General features: G+C 40.1%; 1 protein-coding gene across 1 annotated transcript in view; it reads right to left on the bottom strand.

The window, feature by feature from the left end:
- Positions 1-3380: 3380 nt before the first annotated feature.
- The window catches only part of ARHGEF28 (Rho guanine nucleotide exchange factor 28), a 112357-nt gene continuing 95323 nt past the window's right edge, over positions 3381-20414 (bottom strand). Inside the window, 1 exon segment of the mRNA XM_056514230.1 lies at positions 3381-4459. Coding sequence (XP_056370205.1) covers positions 4299-4459 — 161 coding nt within the window. The 3' untranslated portion in view covers positions 3381-4298.

Raw genomic sequence — 20414 nt, 5'->3', positions numbered from 1 at the left:
TTGGGCCTGAGATGGAGTGAGGAGAAGAGGAAGAAACCTCAGCACAGATGATCCATGGAATAAGAAACAGCTCTCTGGGAATTTGGGAGCCAACGACTGACCAAGAGAGCCACCTCCAACGCTGCTCTGCATGTCAGGGAAAAATATTGACATTCCCAGGTGAGACACCAGGATCATTTCTCCTCCACAGCCTGCAAAACCCTTGCAAGTTCTTCCAGCATCCATGTAGCCTTTGATGAGCTCCTCATAGCAGATTATTGTCTGATGCACTTTTTCAGAGCAAAGGGCTGGATTGATGAGAACACTTTAGAATAATGCCAGCCTCACTTCAGAATAACCCCTCAAAGGTTTCCTTTGAGGATTTTCCTTTATGTTGGAGAAATGAAACACTTTTGATATCAGCCTGCCAAGGGGAACCTTTATGCAAAATTTGAGCCATAGAATTCAGGCCATCCCACTGACTTGTCTCACTGTTTTGCAGCAGGACAGAAAAATCTTTTTGGAAGCTAACATGTAGCTGTCCTTATGACTAAGCTTATCAAGAATACTTATAGCTACAACTGTAGTGCTTCTACATACAAATCTTCAGTAAGGATGAAAAAACAACAAATATATTAGTTTGCCTTGGAAAAATGGAATAAATCAACTGTAGTTCCACAGTTCTGTAAAAGCAGACATCCAGCCTGTTTCAGTAATGTTCCACAACCTGCCCTGTTTCTAGTTCTGTAATAGAAAGGGCACAGTGCAGGTTTTGGATAGGAAGGATTTGGGGTTAGAACTCTTGTCAAACAGAATATTCATGAGAAGGTATCCAAACAATCACACTATTTCCCCATATTGTCATCAAATGCACAAGGAAAACTGCCTCATCACTTTCAAAACTCAGCCTGAGCAAGTTGCACATGTTACTTACCATAGCACAATCTCTTTTTCTTTGAATGAACATCATCACATTGCAAAGATGTTTTTAGCAGCAATATGGCACTTTATAAAATTGGCACCTACTTAATTAAGATGCAGCAAAAAAATCTTACTGACTTTTTTGAACTAAGTGGGTGGCCTATAAATTAATGCAGCTAACAGGGCTCTCTCAAATGATTTGTGTTCTTTACATGGAACATTAACATACGTTTTTTTCAATCATTTCAGTAAACAAACTTCAGGGAGTTTTGCTGATAGCCTAATCTGTATTTAACTTAGTAATTTGAAAATGACATGCATGATTTTTGTGAAGAATCTCTTAGAAATGCAGCTAAGTGTGTTGTTTAACTTAATACTCAAACAGCATCCAAGTGAAGAATTTGCTCCATTTTGGCCTCATTCAACAAATGATTGAATCCACAAATCCAAGGGTCTGGATCCAGCACACTGTAAGCTCAAGCTCTTCATTAACTTCTTCTCTAGCATTACTATAGACTTGCTGAAGAAAAGATTTGTTGCAAGTTTCTCTTAAAAGTCTTTTAAAGTTGCTTGATATGACAACTTTACCAGCATACAACATTAAGGAGAAAAGGCTGGAAAAGTCAAGGCATTACCACAAGGAAATCCCTTCTTTGTTAAAAGATGGAGAAAAAAACTGAAAATAAGGAAAAACAAAGAGAAAGCTCATCCTGGTGCCATGGATATTTGTAGTATAACAACTACTCTTTTAATTTAAACACGGAAATTAATGACTAATTAGATTCTGAGCTTTCAGAGGCAAGATGCTTTGAGAAGCACAGCAAAAAGAAAACACAGTATACAGGATGAGTGAAAAACAACAGGTTTTACAAACAAGCCGGCTTCAAAATAATATAAAAAAGGTGAAGAGAATTTCTGAATATATTTTTCTAATTAAAGGAGAAGATGCAGCATTAATATATGCCTGACAATAACTGAAAACACAGACTGCTAAAAGAGCTGAGTCTCACTGGGGCTGTGTTTAAATTCTGCTAAGTATTAAGAAATGCCTAAATAATGGACAGAGTTCAGGGGTGCATAATACATCTTGCTATAAAGAGCACCTGTGGAGACCATACTGACCTATACTTTAAACATTTTCTGCAATTAAAATACCTAAATCTAGAGGCCACCTGTTTCCTGCCTTTGCCTTTCTGAAATGCCAGAAGTTTTACTGTAAACACAGGTGACCAAAATAAGATGCTGCCTGATTTTAAGGGACTTAAAGCATTTGCACAACAGCTGAAGTCTGGGCCAGCTGATCTTCAGCTCCCAGCCCCTCAATTAAAACTGATGAGAGAAGCAGTGTCGGCTCTTCCCCTCCCGGTGGCAAGGCACTTACATGGGAATTCCCACACCAAGCTGGGACAGCAGCTATCCACCCAGCACCTTGGATTTGACAGTAACCAATACCAGATGTTTCAGCCAAGCCATAGTAAAATGCAGAGAGAGTAACTGTGGAGAAAACTGCTCATTTTTTCCCAATTTCCCATGGGTCTCTGGGCAAAGAACATATCCTGGGATATAGCATACCAGGAAATTTGTCTGGCTCATATTTGACAAATACTTAGAAATTTGTCAAAAAGCTGTTCGGGCAGCAGCCCTGAATTCACCACTGACTCTCTGTCCTTACTGCAGAGTCCTTAAGAGAAGATGGATCCACATTTAATTTTTAGTCAAGTCGTGAAAAGTAAAACAGGTAAACAATTACAGAAATTCTAAAAGAGTTTTCTTCTCTCCTATAAAGAGACATATTTTCAAGGGCTGTTAGGTTAGCAGGAGTCTGGAAGGCTGGATGCAGACACTGGAAGCCACATCTGCATGCCCAGTCTTTTCCTGATGGCATTTGCACATCAGTTAATACAGCTGAGAATCACATCCTGCTCATCACACCAGGTGCTCAGTTCCTTGCCCACCATACCAGCTGAACAACTACTCTGGAGTCCAGCAACATGCAGCTCAGAAAGCTCTGCTTTAGGCTATTCCCTGTAGCACCCAGGTCCCTGGAAGAGAATCCTTCTCAGTCAGGAAATCCTTGCTGACAATTGCACACATCTAAAACTCAGCGCCCTGCAAAAGATACTGCACAGCACAAATCTTGGGGTGAAATGGAAACCACTGTCACCTGGGGCTTACCCAGACAAATGGTGGGAGCAATCCTGTGCTCCTCTGCTCCTTAGCTGGGCAGATGTGAGGCAGTCCTGATTCAGGAGCTGTGCAGCTCTATTCCTGCTGCACCTTTGCCAATGCCATCAGCCATGCTAAGCAGCAACAGGCACATCCTTGGTTTTCCCAGCTGAGATACACAGCTTGGCTACCCTGGACCAGGAGTACATATCTGCAGCAGAGCTCAGTGCAAACAAGGTCTGGACACTTGTTTTTTCCCCTCCTGTTTTCTGATCTTTGGAGGATCTCACAATGAATCAAAGTTACAATTTTGCAGAAATGCACAGAACATTTATTCAGTTTTACAGAAGTGTACAAATTTTTCAGAAAGACAAAAAGGCACAAAAAGGCACAAAGCAGGTTTCTTACTGCCTAACACAAGGAGAACCCTGTGAATCTGAAAGCAGAAAGCTATCTGACTTCTACACAGGAAAGCAGTGCAGTTTCAGAAGAGTTCTGTTAACTGAAGCCTACTATTTATCCCCCTTTTTTTCTTTTGACCAGTGAGATGGTTTCATCTGGTAAATTTTAATGTGTAAGGACACTTACTGAAATGAGGAACAGTTATAATACAGTAACTGATTTAGTGCATCTCTGCACAGAAACTGGCAGTAGTATCAAAATGATAATAGGCTTTGGGACATGAAAAAACACTTAAAATTATGCAATTATGCTCAGATCATTAAAAAAAAACATCCCCTTCTGAGCAGTTCCTGAGCTAGTAGATAAGGAAAATGACCCAACAGCTAAGGGTATATAGCACATTTCAGCAAAGACTAGAGCCATCATTCTTACATTGCTGTCTTCTCATGTTAAATCACAACTGTTAGAAGGTTACTGATACACACTCTGAAATCTCAAGTAGCAGACCCATCTTTCTTAGCTCATCCTTGTAAAAATAGGACTCAAGAAAATCAACACTAGCTTTCACAGTCCTTGGTGGTATCTTTACAATTTCAAAATGTTGTTTCCTCTGCTACTCATTGCTCCTTGCAAAGCATTTGAAATCATGTTATAAATTAAAGATTATATTCAAAATAACTTATTTGCTACATTTATCACGGGGAAATTTTGCATTTACTATTAAATACTACCCTTAAAGCCAGATGGTCATACAGAGAACGACTACAGAAATTTAGAAAAGCAAACACAGTTATCTTTCCAAAGTGCTACTGAGAGTAGAAAACAAGTTATCAGAGGTAAACAATCTTTTCCTCTACTCTGGCTCCATTATCTGCATTCTGCAGGCTCTCAGTCTGGTGGTTCAGCAGCAGTTCAACTACCTGTGGTGACTGGATGGATCCCTGGTTTGGAGTGCTTTTCTGGGGACCCTGGGTCTGTGATGCATTCAGATCTGTAACACACAAGAGAAGGACATGTGACAATGCATTTTCTGCCGTGCCCAAGCCATCAAAAAGAACAAATTCTGACGTTTTCACTAGCACCATTTTCTAGTTTGCTGCATCTGTCTAGAAAGGAAAACACCGCTCTAGAACAATTTATACCACAGCCTGGGGAGAGGTAACTTACCCAAAGCTAGTGGAATCCATTCAAGTAGTAATAATAATAATAATAATAATAATAATAATAATAATAATAATAATAATAATAACAACAATAATAATAAATGTGTAGCCTTACTTTACTAAACAGAAAAACAAAAATGGAAAGACATAAATGAGGGCAGGATTGAGCTGGAGGGAAACACACAGCACATAATCAGTACCTTTGTCAGTAATAATACAGTTGTAACATTAATACAGTTTCCATCATTACACAGAATTTTATTTGTAAGCCTTCCTTTCATGGATTCAGAAGAATTAAGTGGGCAAAGTTAAAAGTCAACATGGCTGGCACTTGCATTCAGCTTTTTCTACCAAGTTTACCTGTGTTTATTTGCACAAACTACCTACTCTACTCTGTCTTGATCCTTCTGGTGTGACGTGGAGAGAATCACTTGCATCCAAACACTAGAACATTATTTCACATGGATCTTGTTATCTTTCCAATTTTTTCCCATAAATGCAGAGAATCAGGTACTTGCTTCCCAGCATTGCACAATGAGCACTTCTACCGTGATCCATGTATAGCTTAAAAAACCAAAACAACACAACTACAGTTGGGTTTTATCCCTAGTCTGTAGCACTTTGGGGCCTCAGGAACTGCATCTCAGTAGTTGGCTTTTCTACATCTGTATTTCTTCAAAGCAACTTTACCATAAAAAAAAGCTGCATAACAAAGAATGTGTATCCTCATACATAGCGATGAAATAAATCTGTAATGGATATGCTGCAATTCTATTCACTGTAATCTTAGCCTGACCAACTCTTCTAGTACATCAGGAACATCATTCCATTACATCTATTGCATTTTCTCTCTCAAAAAAGGACTCTGAAGAACGAAAGGGAGTTTGGAGCCAGAAGCATGCAAACCAAGAAAGGGGGTTCTTTGAGCCTTCATCATTCACGCAGAGCTGAAGAGACATTTCATGCTAGCTCTGGTCCCTACCTCTCACATGCATGTGCAAGAGAAATCTATTATGAAGGATCTATTTGGGTTTTTACACACCATGTCACTTAACTGGTGGCAATTCATAATGACACCAGCCCACATTTGGCATTCCTCAAATATATGTGACTTTCATCAGTCCTGCTCACTGAGGCAGGAGTTCAAGGCAAAATGAGATTGCTGGCAGCCTGAAAAGCCTAGGCTCTCCTGCTCCCTGGCATGGGGTGTGGAGCAGTGTGGGATGATTATGCAATGGGCATGTGGGAACACATCATATCACAGCCTCTGCCTTCAGCATCTTCTCCTCTTTGATATTCACACAGCTGGGAGAGCAAACAGGCTTTGGGGCTGCATAAGCCACATGCATCTTATCCTTGCTGCCAAGACTGCAGGGTCAATGGCAGGAATAAAGTATTTATAAACAAGCTTAGTCATAGTGGGATAACACAGAATGCTACAAAAACTAGTCTTCAATTGTCTTTCTTTTACTGTTTTATAGAGTAAGTCTTGACAGCAAGTGAGTTATTTGCAATACGTAGCACAGCAGGACTTGACTCCCTAACTTAGTCAAACAGTCCTCATGTTTTGAAGATGGTGTCTGTATTCATTTCTTTTTGATGGTCATATTAGAAAGATTGCAATTTGCAGCCCACAGAAGAAAGCAAAAATATGTCTGTCTGTCTTTATGAAAACTGGATGTATTTGGTTTGTTTATTTATTAAAAAGAGCCCTACTAGCAAAAGTTCTTCAACTTCTAAACACGTGCATTTTGGGGTAATTTTACCTGCATTAATATTCCTTTTAAGTCCTGTGAGTCTATTCACATTAACCAAGTTATGTGCATAAGAATACCAGGGAGTAAACACTTATTTGAAAGATCTGTTTCCAAAGTTTATGAAGTACATAATTTGAGAAGCCTAATTACAAATTTGAAAATACACAGAAAAGAAAGAAAAACACCTTACATGAAGTTATTTTCCACCATCAAAACTAAACTAGTAATTGCTTCACCAATTAAAACAGTAGCTGTTTCCAAACCATTTCTCATTAACTGCTGTAACTATAAGCATCAGAGCTCAGCATGGAACAATAAATCAGATCCTGTCACTATCAAAATAAATTATTTCTCGCTAGTTTAGCTGCTTTTATTTTCTTTTTTTTTTCTTTTTTTTTCCTGAATACGTTGCATCTGGAAAACCTGAACAGCAGGAGAGAACCCAGGAGGTAAGAGCACAGCTGCCGCTGGGGCAGTGACTGGCTTCAGGCTGGAAAGGTTGTGCTTAATCTAACTGAAGAGGGAAGGGGCTGGTTTTGGATGCACTTCAGGTGGCACTCAGCACAGGCTCTGCCTAACAGAAGCACAATGTGTCACCAAGGCCAGCACACTCAGCCTGCCGTGGGAGGGTGGCTGCAGGGCTCTGCCCGTGCCATGCTGGAAGCAGCAGAGCCAGGAGGCCAGCTGGCATCACAGGCAGCAGCATGATGTGCCCCGAGAGCAGATGCTTGTGAAGAGTGGAAGCAGTGCTAGAAATCACAATAACACTTTCAGGTGAAGGGAGAGCGGGGAAAACTGGACTGAGCTGCCTGTCAGCCTTGGTTCTTACAATGTAAAACAGTGACAGCTGCCAAGAAGCCTGCCATGAGGTCTCTGGTACAGCATGGGGAAACTGAGTTCCCCTTGTCACCTAGAAGGAGAAAGGTGGGAGAAATCTTCCTCTTGAAATGCTCTCCAAAAACAAGGACTAAACTTCTGAAACCAGACTTGAAAACATCAGCTGCTGTCTACTAAAGAACTCTGAGAGAGGAGGATGCTTAACAAAAATTAGAAAGAAAAGTAAATTTTTGTTCAGACAGCAGGGCAAAGGGGCTGCTACCAGAAAGCAACATCCAAGAAGCTCTCTCATGCTCCCCTGGAAGCTGGGACACCCATGGGAGCTCCCCTGCCCCTCTCCAGGCCCATTCTCTGTTGCACTGAGGCAAACATCAAAATTCACTGTGGACCAGGAGTCAGGTACGTACAGACCATTGGCCTTTTCTGAGCTTCCTTCAACGTGATTGTAATTCACCTGTCAACATCAGCCACACAATGTGCTATTCCCTTTGTTTAAACTCAGCATTTACTCATCTTTTTTTCTGCTCCCCTCCAAGCTCCCGACAGATGCTGTCTCTGGCAGGCTGTGTTAGGCTCAACAGGGTGCCCAGCAGACCAGCACCCAGCAAAAGCTGGGTATGGCCCCTGCCCACACCCTCCTGCCCAGGCTGGGCTCCCACACCCTGGCAGAAAGGACAAACAAAAGGACTGTAAATTGGCCACAGCCATCTGCTTGCTCATTTGCACTGCTCTTCTTTCATAGCTAGATAAACCCAGAGAATACTCCCTGACTATTTCCAAAGCTCTAACAAAACTGAGCTGCAGCTCAGATCCTTCCACAACCTACTCTAGACACAGCTTTCTGCTCCCTCCCACTTCTGCACAAGAGCTGTCAGGATCTCTCTGCACGCTGGACCCCCTTTATATGCAGAATTTATATGCAAACTGAAACCCCCTTTACCTGTTTCTCACTTACAAAAAGCATATTTCTCCTCAGTATTCCAGGCAACTCTTTCCTAAGAACAAGCCAGATCTGCAGCTGCATCATGGATACCCCAAGTAAAAGCAAACAGCAGACCAGAGAAATCCACTCTTTCAAAGTTGGGCTGGTCAAACACCCAAGGCAGGAAAGGGCGTGCTTGAGGCTGGTGACCTAATATTAGGTAATCTGTGACAGCATTTCAGCCTTTTGGGGACCTGTAGCCTGTGCCACACTTCAGTATTAAATACTCCTAAAGTATAGCTTTTAGTCTTTTTAATCTCAGCTGAGACCATTTCATTAAATAAAGAAACCCCAGGCATTCTCAGCAGTCTTCCCCACCAATTTTTGCAAAAGGAGTTAGAAGCTGTTTCTAGCAAATTCTGGATCCAATCACAAATTGTCTCATTCACACAGACACTGTCAAATTCAACACTAAAAACAAATACAATCTTTTCCCCATTTTCCTTGAGTTTAGGTCTGGTACCATGAGGACAAGCATCAGGAAACTGCAGAGAGGCACTCTACTCTTTCCATACTGTTTTAGATCACCTCAGTAACAGCAATGGCAGATGGCAGGCCTGTCCTATGTGGGATCACTTCTCAAGGGAGTTTATAAGGGGACCTCAGTTTTCCAAACAGAGTCTGGCTCCCGGACAGCTCCTGACTGAAAACATGGTACTGTTGTATGGGAAAAGAAAGGGAAAAAAAGTAGCATTCTGCATCCTAACTACCCTGCCTTTTTCACAGCACTGAGAGACAGGATTAGTAGTATCTCACAAACTGCTGACAAGGTGAAGGACAAAGGAATGGTATCTGCAGGAATCTGAAATCAATACATACAAAAACAAACGCCCATGTACCTGGGGGGTGGGGGATACAAAAGCCAAGTAAACAACTCATTAGTCACACTGATTCTCACCTCCTGTCTGTTGTCATAGGATGTAAGCACTTCCACATCAAATAAATGCCACGGATTTTCTCCTTCACCCCCTTCACCCCTCCCCTCTCTCCCTCAGGATCAGAGCTCTTGATGTTAAGGCTAGAGTGCCCACAGTGAAGATTATGGGAAGGACAGGAGAACCAAGGCACTAAGAAACACTCCACGCAAAAAAACTCTCAGGTTTTTTGAACAGAAAGCCCCTAGTGTTCCTCCTTCAGCTCTAACCCTGGTTTCACAGCATCACAGGATAACTGAAGCTGGAAGTGATCTCAGAGGGCCTCAGATTCAAACTCCTCCTCAAAGCTGGGTTAGCTCTGAGGTCAGGCCAGGCTGGATACTTTTCTACTTCTCAGTCCTTTCTAAAAAGGAAGAACAGGAAAAACAAAACAAAACAAAACAAAATAAAACAAAACAAAACAAAACAAGAAAATGAAAAAAAAAGGAAAAAGAAAAAAAGGGGAAAAAAATAAAAAAGAAAAAGAGAAAAAGAGAAAAAGAAAAAAAGAAAAAAGAAAGAAAAAAGAAAAAAGAAAAAAAAAGAAAAAAAGAAAAAAGAAAAAAGAAAAAAAGAAAAAAAGAAAAAAGAAAAAAAAGAAAAAAAAGAAAAAAAGAAAAAAAGAAAAAAAGAAAAAAGAAAAAAAGAAAGATGGGGCAGGGAGGAACACACCACATGGATTTTGCAGACAATTACTTTGCTGTGACTGTCTGAGATCTGTCACATCAACCCTCTTTACAAAATAAAACTGCAGAAAATACAGACCAATTTATGCCACATTTAGCAACAAAAATGTTGAAGAGTCACAAAAGCACTAACCTTCTGAAATACTAAATAGAGCTAGGTTTCAGTTTTACATGTACTTGTAACAACTGGTACCAAGTTCATTTGGACTGACAGCTGACACATCAGCTTCAGGCCAGAGCTATTTGAAACGGCAGAGCTGCTCTGCTTAATCCCCTGCACTGGCACTCATGCATAATGCAAAACACAAGCAGACACCTAAAAACCAGTGCTAAGTCTACCGGGTCTGGGATATTCAAAGGAATTCAAGGGTAACAGGCTCTCATTTGCCATCACAGTTCAACAGCAAACGGCAGCCTAAGTCCCATGGGCTCCACTGAAACACCCACTGGCAAATCCCACTGCACCTCTGTGTCTCTAATGATGCTCCCAGTGGTTTCCGTGCAGATTCATTAGCAGCAGACAGCCGATTCCCCAGGGAACTCCAAGCACCTCAGCCTCTCTCCCTTTCCTCACCGTGACAGGCACCATGACGAGTTTTGATTGCTTTTTTTAAAGCCTACTAAGACTTCCACAAATTGCAGTGGATTTTCCATACTTCAGGTTCAGTTGTTTACAGCTGGTGAAAGAAAGGGAGTACCATGCAGGGGTGTGGGCACCTGCAACACCAGGGCATCACCCTGGAACAACCAAGATGCTGCTGCTACTACTTCAGAACAGAACACTTGCTATAGAAAAGTCATGTGTAAGCCTTGAAGATTTGAGGACAAACCCCATCAGTTTCACTGGCTGTTGAGATCCCACACACCATCAACAAGTCGGGCCCTTCACACCTCAATAAAGCTGATTTCACAGCAGGAACTGATTTGCTATTGGGTCTCAAAAACACACTGGGAAAGAGTATTTTTCCTAAAGCTACCAAGGAAAGACGAGCCTAATCCATTTCCCAGCTAAGGCAAGATATTTGGTCTGGGAATTGTAATGCTGTTATTTACTTTTGACCAGCCCAACCCTGTGAAAAAGCAGCCGCTGCATTTCTTAGGCAAACAACCACCTTCATGAATAAGAGATTTTTACATAAAAAGCAGATGAGGAATTATTTCAGAAGAGATCCTACATTAATTAGTCTTAGCAGCTTTTGGTCCATTTTTTGTTACAAGACAGAGAACAGAAAGGATTCAAAGTCTATGATGAATAAAGACTATACCTCATAACATAACTCTACATCTGTATGCTGGATTTTTAATCATGGTAAAATTACTGGGATTGCCATTATTCTGCATGTTTCTTCTCTTTGTGCAGCTGCTGTCTTTGGTGAAACAATGAGGTTCCATTTTCTGGTTTGGCCATGTAAGTCTTCAGAGAAGACTGGTCTAGACAATTTGGACCTAATTCTTGGCACAAGAAACACAAAATAAACATCTATTCCACTGAAATGGCATTTATCATAAAGTTCCAATTCATACTCCAGGTTTTGGAGTAATATGATGATGCAGTAATTTTTCTTTTATTAAGGCCCAGTAAACATACTATTTCTAACACTGGGATTCACCAAAGAAAAGATTTTAAAACTTACTCAAGCTCAGATACTGACAGTGTCACTTTGACACCAGCATGCATATTCATAGCATGCTGATTAAAAATGATTGCGTTGATTAAAATTTTAACCTAGTTACATGGCTATGTTATCAGTTGTATTGGTTTTTAAAGCACATGGGTTTTAAGCTATTTTTGGCAGGCTGTTTTTCTAATGCATATCAATAAGAGAGACTTAAAAATAGGTCTGACTTGAAATTATAATTTGTCTGTGTATTAAATACCCACAGTCTCACCTTGGCAGGGCAGGCTGCCTGACAGTTGTCTGCTTCTGCTTAATAATAATTTATTTAAGTATGAATTCCCTATTAAACTGTCTTTGTGCTACGCTTTGAAGCTTTAGATGGTCAATTACAGACAAACACGTGGTCCAACAGGTATTCTGCTAACAATGAACACATGTTTTATTGACCTACTTCTTTTCCAGCTCATTAAACACAGCTGCACTCAAATGATCAAGAGGAAAGAACCATAAAACCCCAGGAACACTCTTCCTACACAGGATCATAAGGAATGTGACCAGCTGCCGCCGCGGGGCCACCGCCCCACCCAGGGCAGCAGCACACCCACACAGAGCATCTCTCCAGGGGCACAGCAACTCCCCTGCCCAGTGACAGCAGTGGGGGAGGCATGCCACAGCCTCCTCTTTCAGGTGTGAACCAAGAGGGCTGCGACCATTTCCTCCTAGCCCATCATCTGCTGAAGCTATTTGGCCATCAGGCTGAAGTCAAAACAAACTGCCATCAGTAAGGAGCACTCCTGCTTGAATGTTTGATGGAGAAACAGAAACCCCATAGTCACAGACCCAAGCACTTCCACGGGCTCAAGGGACAATGAACAGCACATCCCCACACTTCCCTCACCCATTGTCCCAATTCGAACCCTGAAAATAAAACACTGCTGTGAGGCTTTATCTCCTTCCCTCCAGAAAAAAACAAGAGAAACAGCTAGCATTAACCCTGAAAAAGCAATCTCTGGAACATGAAGTCATTCCCTTTGAAACAAAAGCGGACATTTACACATCAAAACTCTTCTTCTGAGCTGTTACCACAGACAGATTCTAGTGTGTTGATTAGCTATGCCTCATATTTTATGGACTCTCTTAGGTTGTGGGTTGTTTTGCTGGGGTTTTTTTCACTTTGAAATAAACATGAAATCAAAGACTTTGGCAAAAAATCAATTCAGTTCCCAGCATTTGGCCAGTCTTTCAGGTGCAACATAAAGAAGTGTGCTTTGGACTTTGGCAAAATTTTCTTGAGTAGCAGAAGGGCACAGCTCTGTTACAAAAGCCAAAAGGGGGAGGTAATTTATAAAACACTCAAGTCTCCTCTTAAGCACTTTGGTTTTATAGGGCAATTTCCCAACAACAGACCAGATCCACCACTTCTTTCTCATAAAAGCTTATGAGATTAAAACTCAGAGAAACCAGCTGAAGAACACTAAGTTAATATATAGAATTTCTGCTGAAGAAAAAGATCAGGCAAAGCACCTGCTTCAAATCAATTACATGCTAATCTTAACCTTTAATAGAAGCTGCTGTTGTTGATTAATACAGAAAAAATATGGGCATTACTACAAGAGTGAACATTTGAGAGAAACCTCTTATCTCATAGTCACAGAGACATTATTCTCTCCCAAGCTCAAAACTGAGGGAAACATTCACTAATCTTTGATTATGTATTGAGTATTATTACAGTCATTTTTATTCATTTTTGGCAACAAGTATATGCGCCCATGTTTTCTTCTTGGAGTCCTTGGAAAAATCAAGAAAAAACTGGAAAGTTGCACATTTCTCAAATTTTGCATTGTAAGCTTAGTGTGATTGAATATTTTGAAATTAATGCCCTTTTTAACTGTTTGCTAAAAGCTCTGTGAAAATGTAACTACTGTGAAAACAGTTTGCATAAAAGGTAAAGGAAAAATTGTACATCAAAGCCATAAACCCCCACAATTATCAAATAAGCGTGTGCATACATCCCTTCAGCCAAGTGCTTTCTGTGAGTGCATGGAGAGCACTTGGATCCACTTTCCTCACTTCTGCTCCCACTTCTCCCTTATATGCTCTTACCCTCAAGCCCAAATTCATCACCTCCTCCTTCTACGCCACATTCACTACAAGTTTTAAAACACCTGTCTGTATTCATTTTCCCTTTCAGCTCTGAACTGCCTGTGTTTAGTGCAGGAGCCTTCCTCAGACCTTCATCCCCTCCACAGTGGCACTGTGCTTTAATGGCAAGTTGCTCTGCACAGAAGACAGCTTCCCTGCAGTTCTTCTGTCAGCAACAATTAGCCTTCAATTTTCAAGTTCAATTAATAAAGACAAAAAAAAAAAAAATCTTCATCCTTGCCAAATGCCCTGCTTTCCTGCTTTCCCTGTCTGTCATGTTTTCTTTATCATGGAATATATTCAATGACTTTTAAAGTATATGGGTTTGATTTTTCTTCAACAGACCCTAAACAAATACAGAAAAATTGTATATATATTTTTATCATTTATGATCCAGTTCTAGATCAGACTTCCGAGGAACACCCAAGGAATCTCAGCAGGTTACTGTTGGAAGTCTTCCTATTTGATTAAACTATAACCAACTTCCACACCAGCACCAATGCTCCTCTTCTCTAGTGCCCCACTAAAAATTTATACCCAAAAGAAAGTTTTCCACAGCATCTGGCAATGGGGAATAAGACACTCCATGAAATCTCCTCTAGCAGTTTGGCAGCAGCCACTGAAATTTATTACAAGGCAGTTGGGTGCTCCTGTGATGAATACCAGCAGAAGACAGACAATCTTCCCCAGTGCCTTAATAAATATTTAACAGCAGATGATGCTCAGGAGGTTTCATATTACTAACACTTCATTATTTTTGCACAACATGCTACAGGCCATTTCTTAGAATATGTAAAGTATTATACTAAATAATTAAAATGAGATTGTACTTTTCAAAATAAGCCAGACAGATATATTTGGTGATTCAGCTACATGGTTTTATAGGGTGTGTTTGCATACTCAGTATCTTGCAAAATTTGATCAGCCATAAACAGCTTCTCTAGCTATTAGGATGAATTATTTATTTACACTAGTGCATCTATTTCAGACTCTAACTTCATTACAAAATATATACAAATATTTTAATGTGCTAAAGCAGGGCGCTGCAGTCAGGTCTCCACCAACAGAGAGCATTTCTCAAGGAAAACAGAGACGTCCAAGGAATCTTATTGACATCAAACAACCAGCAAGGCCCTTTTCCTGACAGATCACCTCTTTCCCTGCAGACTTGCTATCCAATTCCTACCTCTGCACATCCCTGAGCTGGAGCACAGGATCCAACTCACTATAAATCAGCTGTCTGGCTAAAAACCCTCTGTCCATGGTTTTCTGCTTTGAAATGTTCTCCTTTCATCCCTCTACTTTCCTGAAAACTCTACCTACTGGAAAAAGCCAATCTAAGTAAAGAATAAATCTGCATATAAGGGTGATCATCCACACAATTCTGATTTCATTGACACAACTAATTCCACTGACTCCATAAACCACTACAGTGAAGTTGGTGGAAGCATAAGTGTGAGAAAACCAAGAAAGATTCAGGCATCATCCTTTTGCTGCTTATTATGTCTGCAGTCAATGAGAGCCTGAATTTGGTGTGCAGATTTACACCAACACCAGTGGTTCCTCAAAAGACAGGGTTAGGCAATCTCTTTTACTCCATTCACAACCTTAAAGATGTGTGCTATTTTAAATTTCTCTCCACAAATGAATGAACTCTAAAGGAGAAGATAATAGAAAGAATAAAATCAGGCAGGCATTGCACAGGATAGGCATTACTTACATTATTGTACAAAATAAAATCAGAATATCATTAGCTGCCTTAATTAAAGGGTTAGGTTATAGCGCTGCATCTACCGTGGTTATTTTCAGAAATGAGAAAAGTGTTTTGAGATGAGAAAATCAGTAACAGAACAACAGAATCTGACCACTACAGAGAGGAAAAGCAAGTGTTACTCTAAATATACTAATTGTAGATGACACATAATGACATATTTTTCACTTCAGTATCACACTGCCATGAGATTTAATCCCTTTGGCCACTTGCTTTAAACAAATAGCAAAATTATTCCAAAGAGGAAAAAAAAATACTTCCTCTCTGATTCATTTCCACCAAGTATCTCAGAGACACAGAAGTCTTTCAGCAGAGCAAGAAAATCAGTATTTTGTGGTATGGAGAAGAGGCCAATTTGCTCTTGTCTGTCGAAGAGTCAAAAGTATGAGATTAATTGTTCCAATAAATCAATGAGATTTTGAACTTGGAAGATGCTGGTGCTGATGTTACTCAGCTTCATATTCTTATATTTTTCCATGCAATTTTATTTTCATTATAGCTTACACTGAGCACTGAATGCGCTGTGTTCACCTGTGTAGCCATCCACACTAAGAGTAGTAGGGGTATGTTGAACACAGAAAAATCAATTTGGAATTGTTCCAAATGTGCCATCTACTCAATTTAAAAAGACAAAAAATTTAAAGAAGTGCAAAATATCACACCTACTCAGTAGGCTCCATGACAAACTGGGAGCTCCCTGTGTCATATCATCCTTTGCTTTTTAAAAATTTTCCTCTTCCTAATTGAAAAAAAAAAAAAAAACAAACCAGAAAGAATTTGCTCACTGTATGGGACAATATAAAAAATGGCACTATTAAAATATTATTAGACATACAAAAAAAAAAAAAATTAGGTTGAAAGGTATCTTCACATGCAATTCTGCAAGTCTAAGGGGCTGGTCTGTCTCTGACTCCAAAGGATGTTGTTATAAAGGGTGTGCTCTATGGGCATACATAGAACTTACATTCAGTTACATTCCAGCTCTGAAAAATCAGATGTACTCAGAAGGAGTTCTTTCAGCAACAACAATATAAATATTAATATGCAGAAATGTGGTGACTTTTTTGGGGGTGTTGCTAGCCATTATTTACCAGGTTCCAAGTGATGAAAGCAATCTTACTCTGCAAAGCCCTCAGCATGGGATTCCATCAGCCACATTCAGCACTGGCAGCAGTAGGTCTGCTCTCTGAATAACTCCCTGAGTTACTGAGATTTGATCCTTGCCAAAATCCAGTCTCAAGACAGAAGCATAGACAAAGAGCCTGTACCACTTCAGCTGGCTTTTTAACACTGCAGTGCAAAGCATTTTTCACCTGTTTTTATCACATCTGCATCAGTTTTACATTGTATATCTCTCCTGACTGCAACAAATTCACCTTAGCACAATTATGAGAAAAGAGCCAGGATTACTGTTCTCAACCTCCCTGATGCAAACATAGAGCAGGCACTTTTATGCAGTGTCATTAGGCCACAACTTATGTTAGTTTAAGTAGCCTTAGTGGTGGTTTAACCCCAGCCAAAAACCAAACCCCACACAGCCTCTTGCTCACTCACCTACTGAAATGATCAGGGAGAGAATCAGAAGGGTGAAAGCTGGAGAACTCATGGGATGTTTAAGGACAGTTTAATAGGGGAAACAAAGGCTGTGCACACAAGCAAAACAAACACAGGAATTAATTCAGTGCTTCCCATGAGCAGGCAGGTGTTCAGCCATCTCCAGGAGAGCTGGGCCCCACCATGCCCAGCTTACTTGGTTACTTGGGAAGACAAATGACAGCCGCACAAATGTCCCCCCAGCTTTCCTGCTTCTTTCCCCCACTTTATACACTGAGCTTGGTGCCACATGGTCTGGAACATCCCCTTGGTCAGTTTGGGTCACTGTCCTGGCTCTGTCTCCTCCCAAGCAGCCCCATTCCCCTCACCAGTGTGGCTGTACCAAAGCAGAAAAGGCCTTGGCTCTGTGCAAGCCCTTCTCAGCAATAACAAAAACATCTCTGTATTATCAACCCTGTGTTCAGCACAAATGCAAAACACAGCCCATGCCAGCCACTGAGAAGAAAGTTAACTCTACCCCAGCTGAAACCAGCAAAAATGCACTGTTCTAAATGCCAAGTAAATTAACAAAGGGAAACCAAAGCAAATGAATCTGATATACAGTTTTAAGAACAGGTTCAACAAAGTAATCACAATTAGCATAATCCGCCTTAAGGAATAGGAAGGATATTTCATGTAAACTATAAGGAGTTACAGGATACTGCACACTGTTTCTGGAATTATTGCTTTTTCTGTCACAAATTAAATATTTTACATCTCTAGAAACCATTTACTTTGATGAAAACCACTATAAATGATTTTTTTTTTTCCAAAATCAACTATATCATTTGCTTATATGCATATATGTACAAATTTCTGTCCATTAAAAAAGTTTTAAATTATATTAGCCAAATAGAGTCCTATCTTTTTTCCTTGAGTGTGCATTTGGCTGTTTATGAGGACCACAGGTTTTCCTATGCTCCCCATAAAGATTTAAACAATGTTTTTCACTGCATCACATGTATAAATCCTTCATACTAAATGTCTGAGGCAAAACCATCCCACATTCAAGTTTCAGTGGTTTTCCAGATCTATTAGTTTTCAATTCTATTTCTGTAGCTACAACATCTGAAAAAATGAAGTTAAGGTAACAGCAGCAAACAATGCTGTTTGCTTCAAAGCTTAGAAGAATTAAAATTGCATTGATTTCTGAAATCAAAGAGGTGAATCCATAGGTAAATCCTTAGGCATAACTTTGGCTAGTAAACCTGACATGTCAATTAAATGCAAGACTAATTTATTCAATTCTCAGTCTAGTTGGCACAAAACCTATACTTCCCCTCCTTCCTAATTAGCCAAAGTACTTGCTTCTTTCATGCAGATAATTTCATCACCATTATTGTAAAGCATTAACACATTTTTCTTTCAATCATATTTTCCTCCTGTTGACTGACACACCTTTTCTAGTGAGGTTACTTATGCCAGTTTCAGCTTTGTGGGAACTTGCCTGAAGGTCTTTACTAAAGTTCCCTCCCATACACATAAACCAATGATATATAATTATGATGTTAGCTATGTGAAGAGACCTATGTCTTACCTTAGGAAATATGAATGGAAAATTATTCACTGGAGTAATGTAGCCCTTTCCATTTCTGTGTATTTATGAAGCTTAATTGAATATATGGTAGAATACTGTGTGATTAACTTCTTGGAAATGAGTTTGCTACTCTTTAAATAATTTAAGGGGTTTTTTTGAGAGAGCAGATTTCTTACAAAATACCTAATAATTCTTGGAAAGTTAGTCAAACCCAAGAAATTCCTTTTGTATACACACAAAACTTCAACTCTATATTATGTCTGGCCATGAATGTATGTAGTACGTGGGTATCAGCAGTAAACCACACTCAGTATTTGTTTCTTAGTTCTACGCTGACTAATAATTTAAGGATATTTTTTGAAAAATGACTATGAGACTTTATACAAAAAGCTAGTTGGAAAATGCACCAAAATGCCATGAAACACTCATCCACATGAAAATACTGAAGAGTTTGACTAAGTTTTAAGTTCATTCCCTCATTGCATTTATGTTTTCCTTCAAGGTGATTTGAACTGACTATATCCTGCAGAGTTGTCAGGAAGTGGAGGCACAGGGTTGAAGATTTCCTGAAACTCTGCAAAACTCTCTGGTGAAGGAAATACGACCAAAAATACTCAAGAAAAAGGAAATCAGTTTCCTAGTATGAAATGTTTGTATTGTTCAATTTGATTGGCATTGCTTAGGAACAAGAGATTTGCATAATTTCCACATGCAGAGTCCCTTGGGGAAGTTCAGCACTCTTCTCATTCCCCAGCATCTCCCTGTACAGTGACAGATGCAAGACAGAAGCAAGTCTGAATCATGCAGACTTATGTACTGCATGATCAGAGCATAAAATTATTGTCAGCTTCTGAATCAGAAATGCAACCATAGAATGTGATGTCACATCTTCCTGGGGGAGGCCTCCAGCCCTGCCCTGCTCCAGCAATGCAGTGGTAGGCTTCACAGCATCATCTGAGCCATCAGAACGCCGCAAGGATTTGCTTCCATCCTTTGCATAAGGTGTCTTGTGGCACCACCTGGGCAGTAACTGCACATTTTGCCAACACAGCTCGGTCAGAAAGACTTACACTGGCCTCTTGGGCAGGCTCTGTAGCCAGAGCTTGTTCCCAAGAGTACTGGGACTGCCCTGGTGCCCTGTTAGCAGGACAAGACAAGGATATCTACACAGTATGTGTTGACAACAGCTGAACACAAAGCTGGTCCGTTGTGTGTTGAGACACAGAAGCTCCACCAGCTTATCTTAGAATCAGTGCAATTAAACTGGTACAACCCAGTTTAATTTAAAAACTCTCATGCTCTCATGTGGGCTCAAAAGAAAGCATCCTGGTTAGCTTCTATCTGTATGTTTGCCAGTGCAAGCTAAGCCATTTTTGAGGGGTTTAAACCCACATATGTGTTCTTTTGCAAATTTGCACTTTTATAACTAAAATGACAACCACAGTAAAACTAGAACAAGTTTCACCAGGCTACTTATTCAGGCATTTTTAGAAATATTAATCTCTTCTACTAATCAGCTTGGTTTGCTATTGTGGTGATGTGACCAGCCTGCCCTAGCTTTGATAACATACTATTTTGGCAATCCACATACCAAAGGCTAGTAAGGCTATACTGGTTCCTCAATCACACATGTAAGACAATTAACAATTTTACCTGTGTATGTTTTTAATTCCTAATTCTACTGCCCACTAGTCTTTGCTGTGACCTGACCTGCATGAAGCTGGTGTGAGAACAGAAGTTATTCAGCACCACCAACTGCAGAAAAATGGGAGTTCAAGCACTGCTGCAATGTTGACATGTCATGTCTCCTGAAATTATAACTGTGCAGAAAACCCTACCAGATTATTTAACCTGTTACACCAAAAGTGCACCATTGGCCCCCAAGACTTTTAGCTGCTGTGTTTTTCAATCCTGCTCTACATCTCACACTAATGAAAGAAATTAG

The sequence above is a fragment of the Oenanthe melanoleuca genome, chromosome Z (assembly GCF_029582105.1).
Source record: "Oenanthe melanoleuca isolate GR-GAL-2019-014 chromosome Z, OMel1.0, whole genome shotgun sequence".
Taxonomy (NCBI): Eukaryota; Metazoa; Chordata; class Aves; order Passeriformes; family Muscicapidae; genus Oenanthe; species Oenanthe melanoleuca.
The sequence above is the reverse complement of the archived record's forward strand: the minus strand, read 5'-3'. Positions and strand labels throughout refer to the sequence as shown.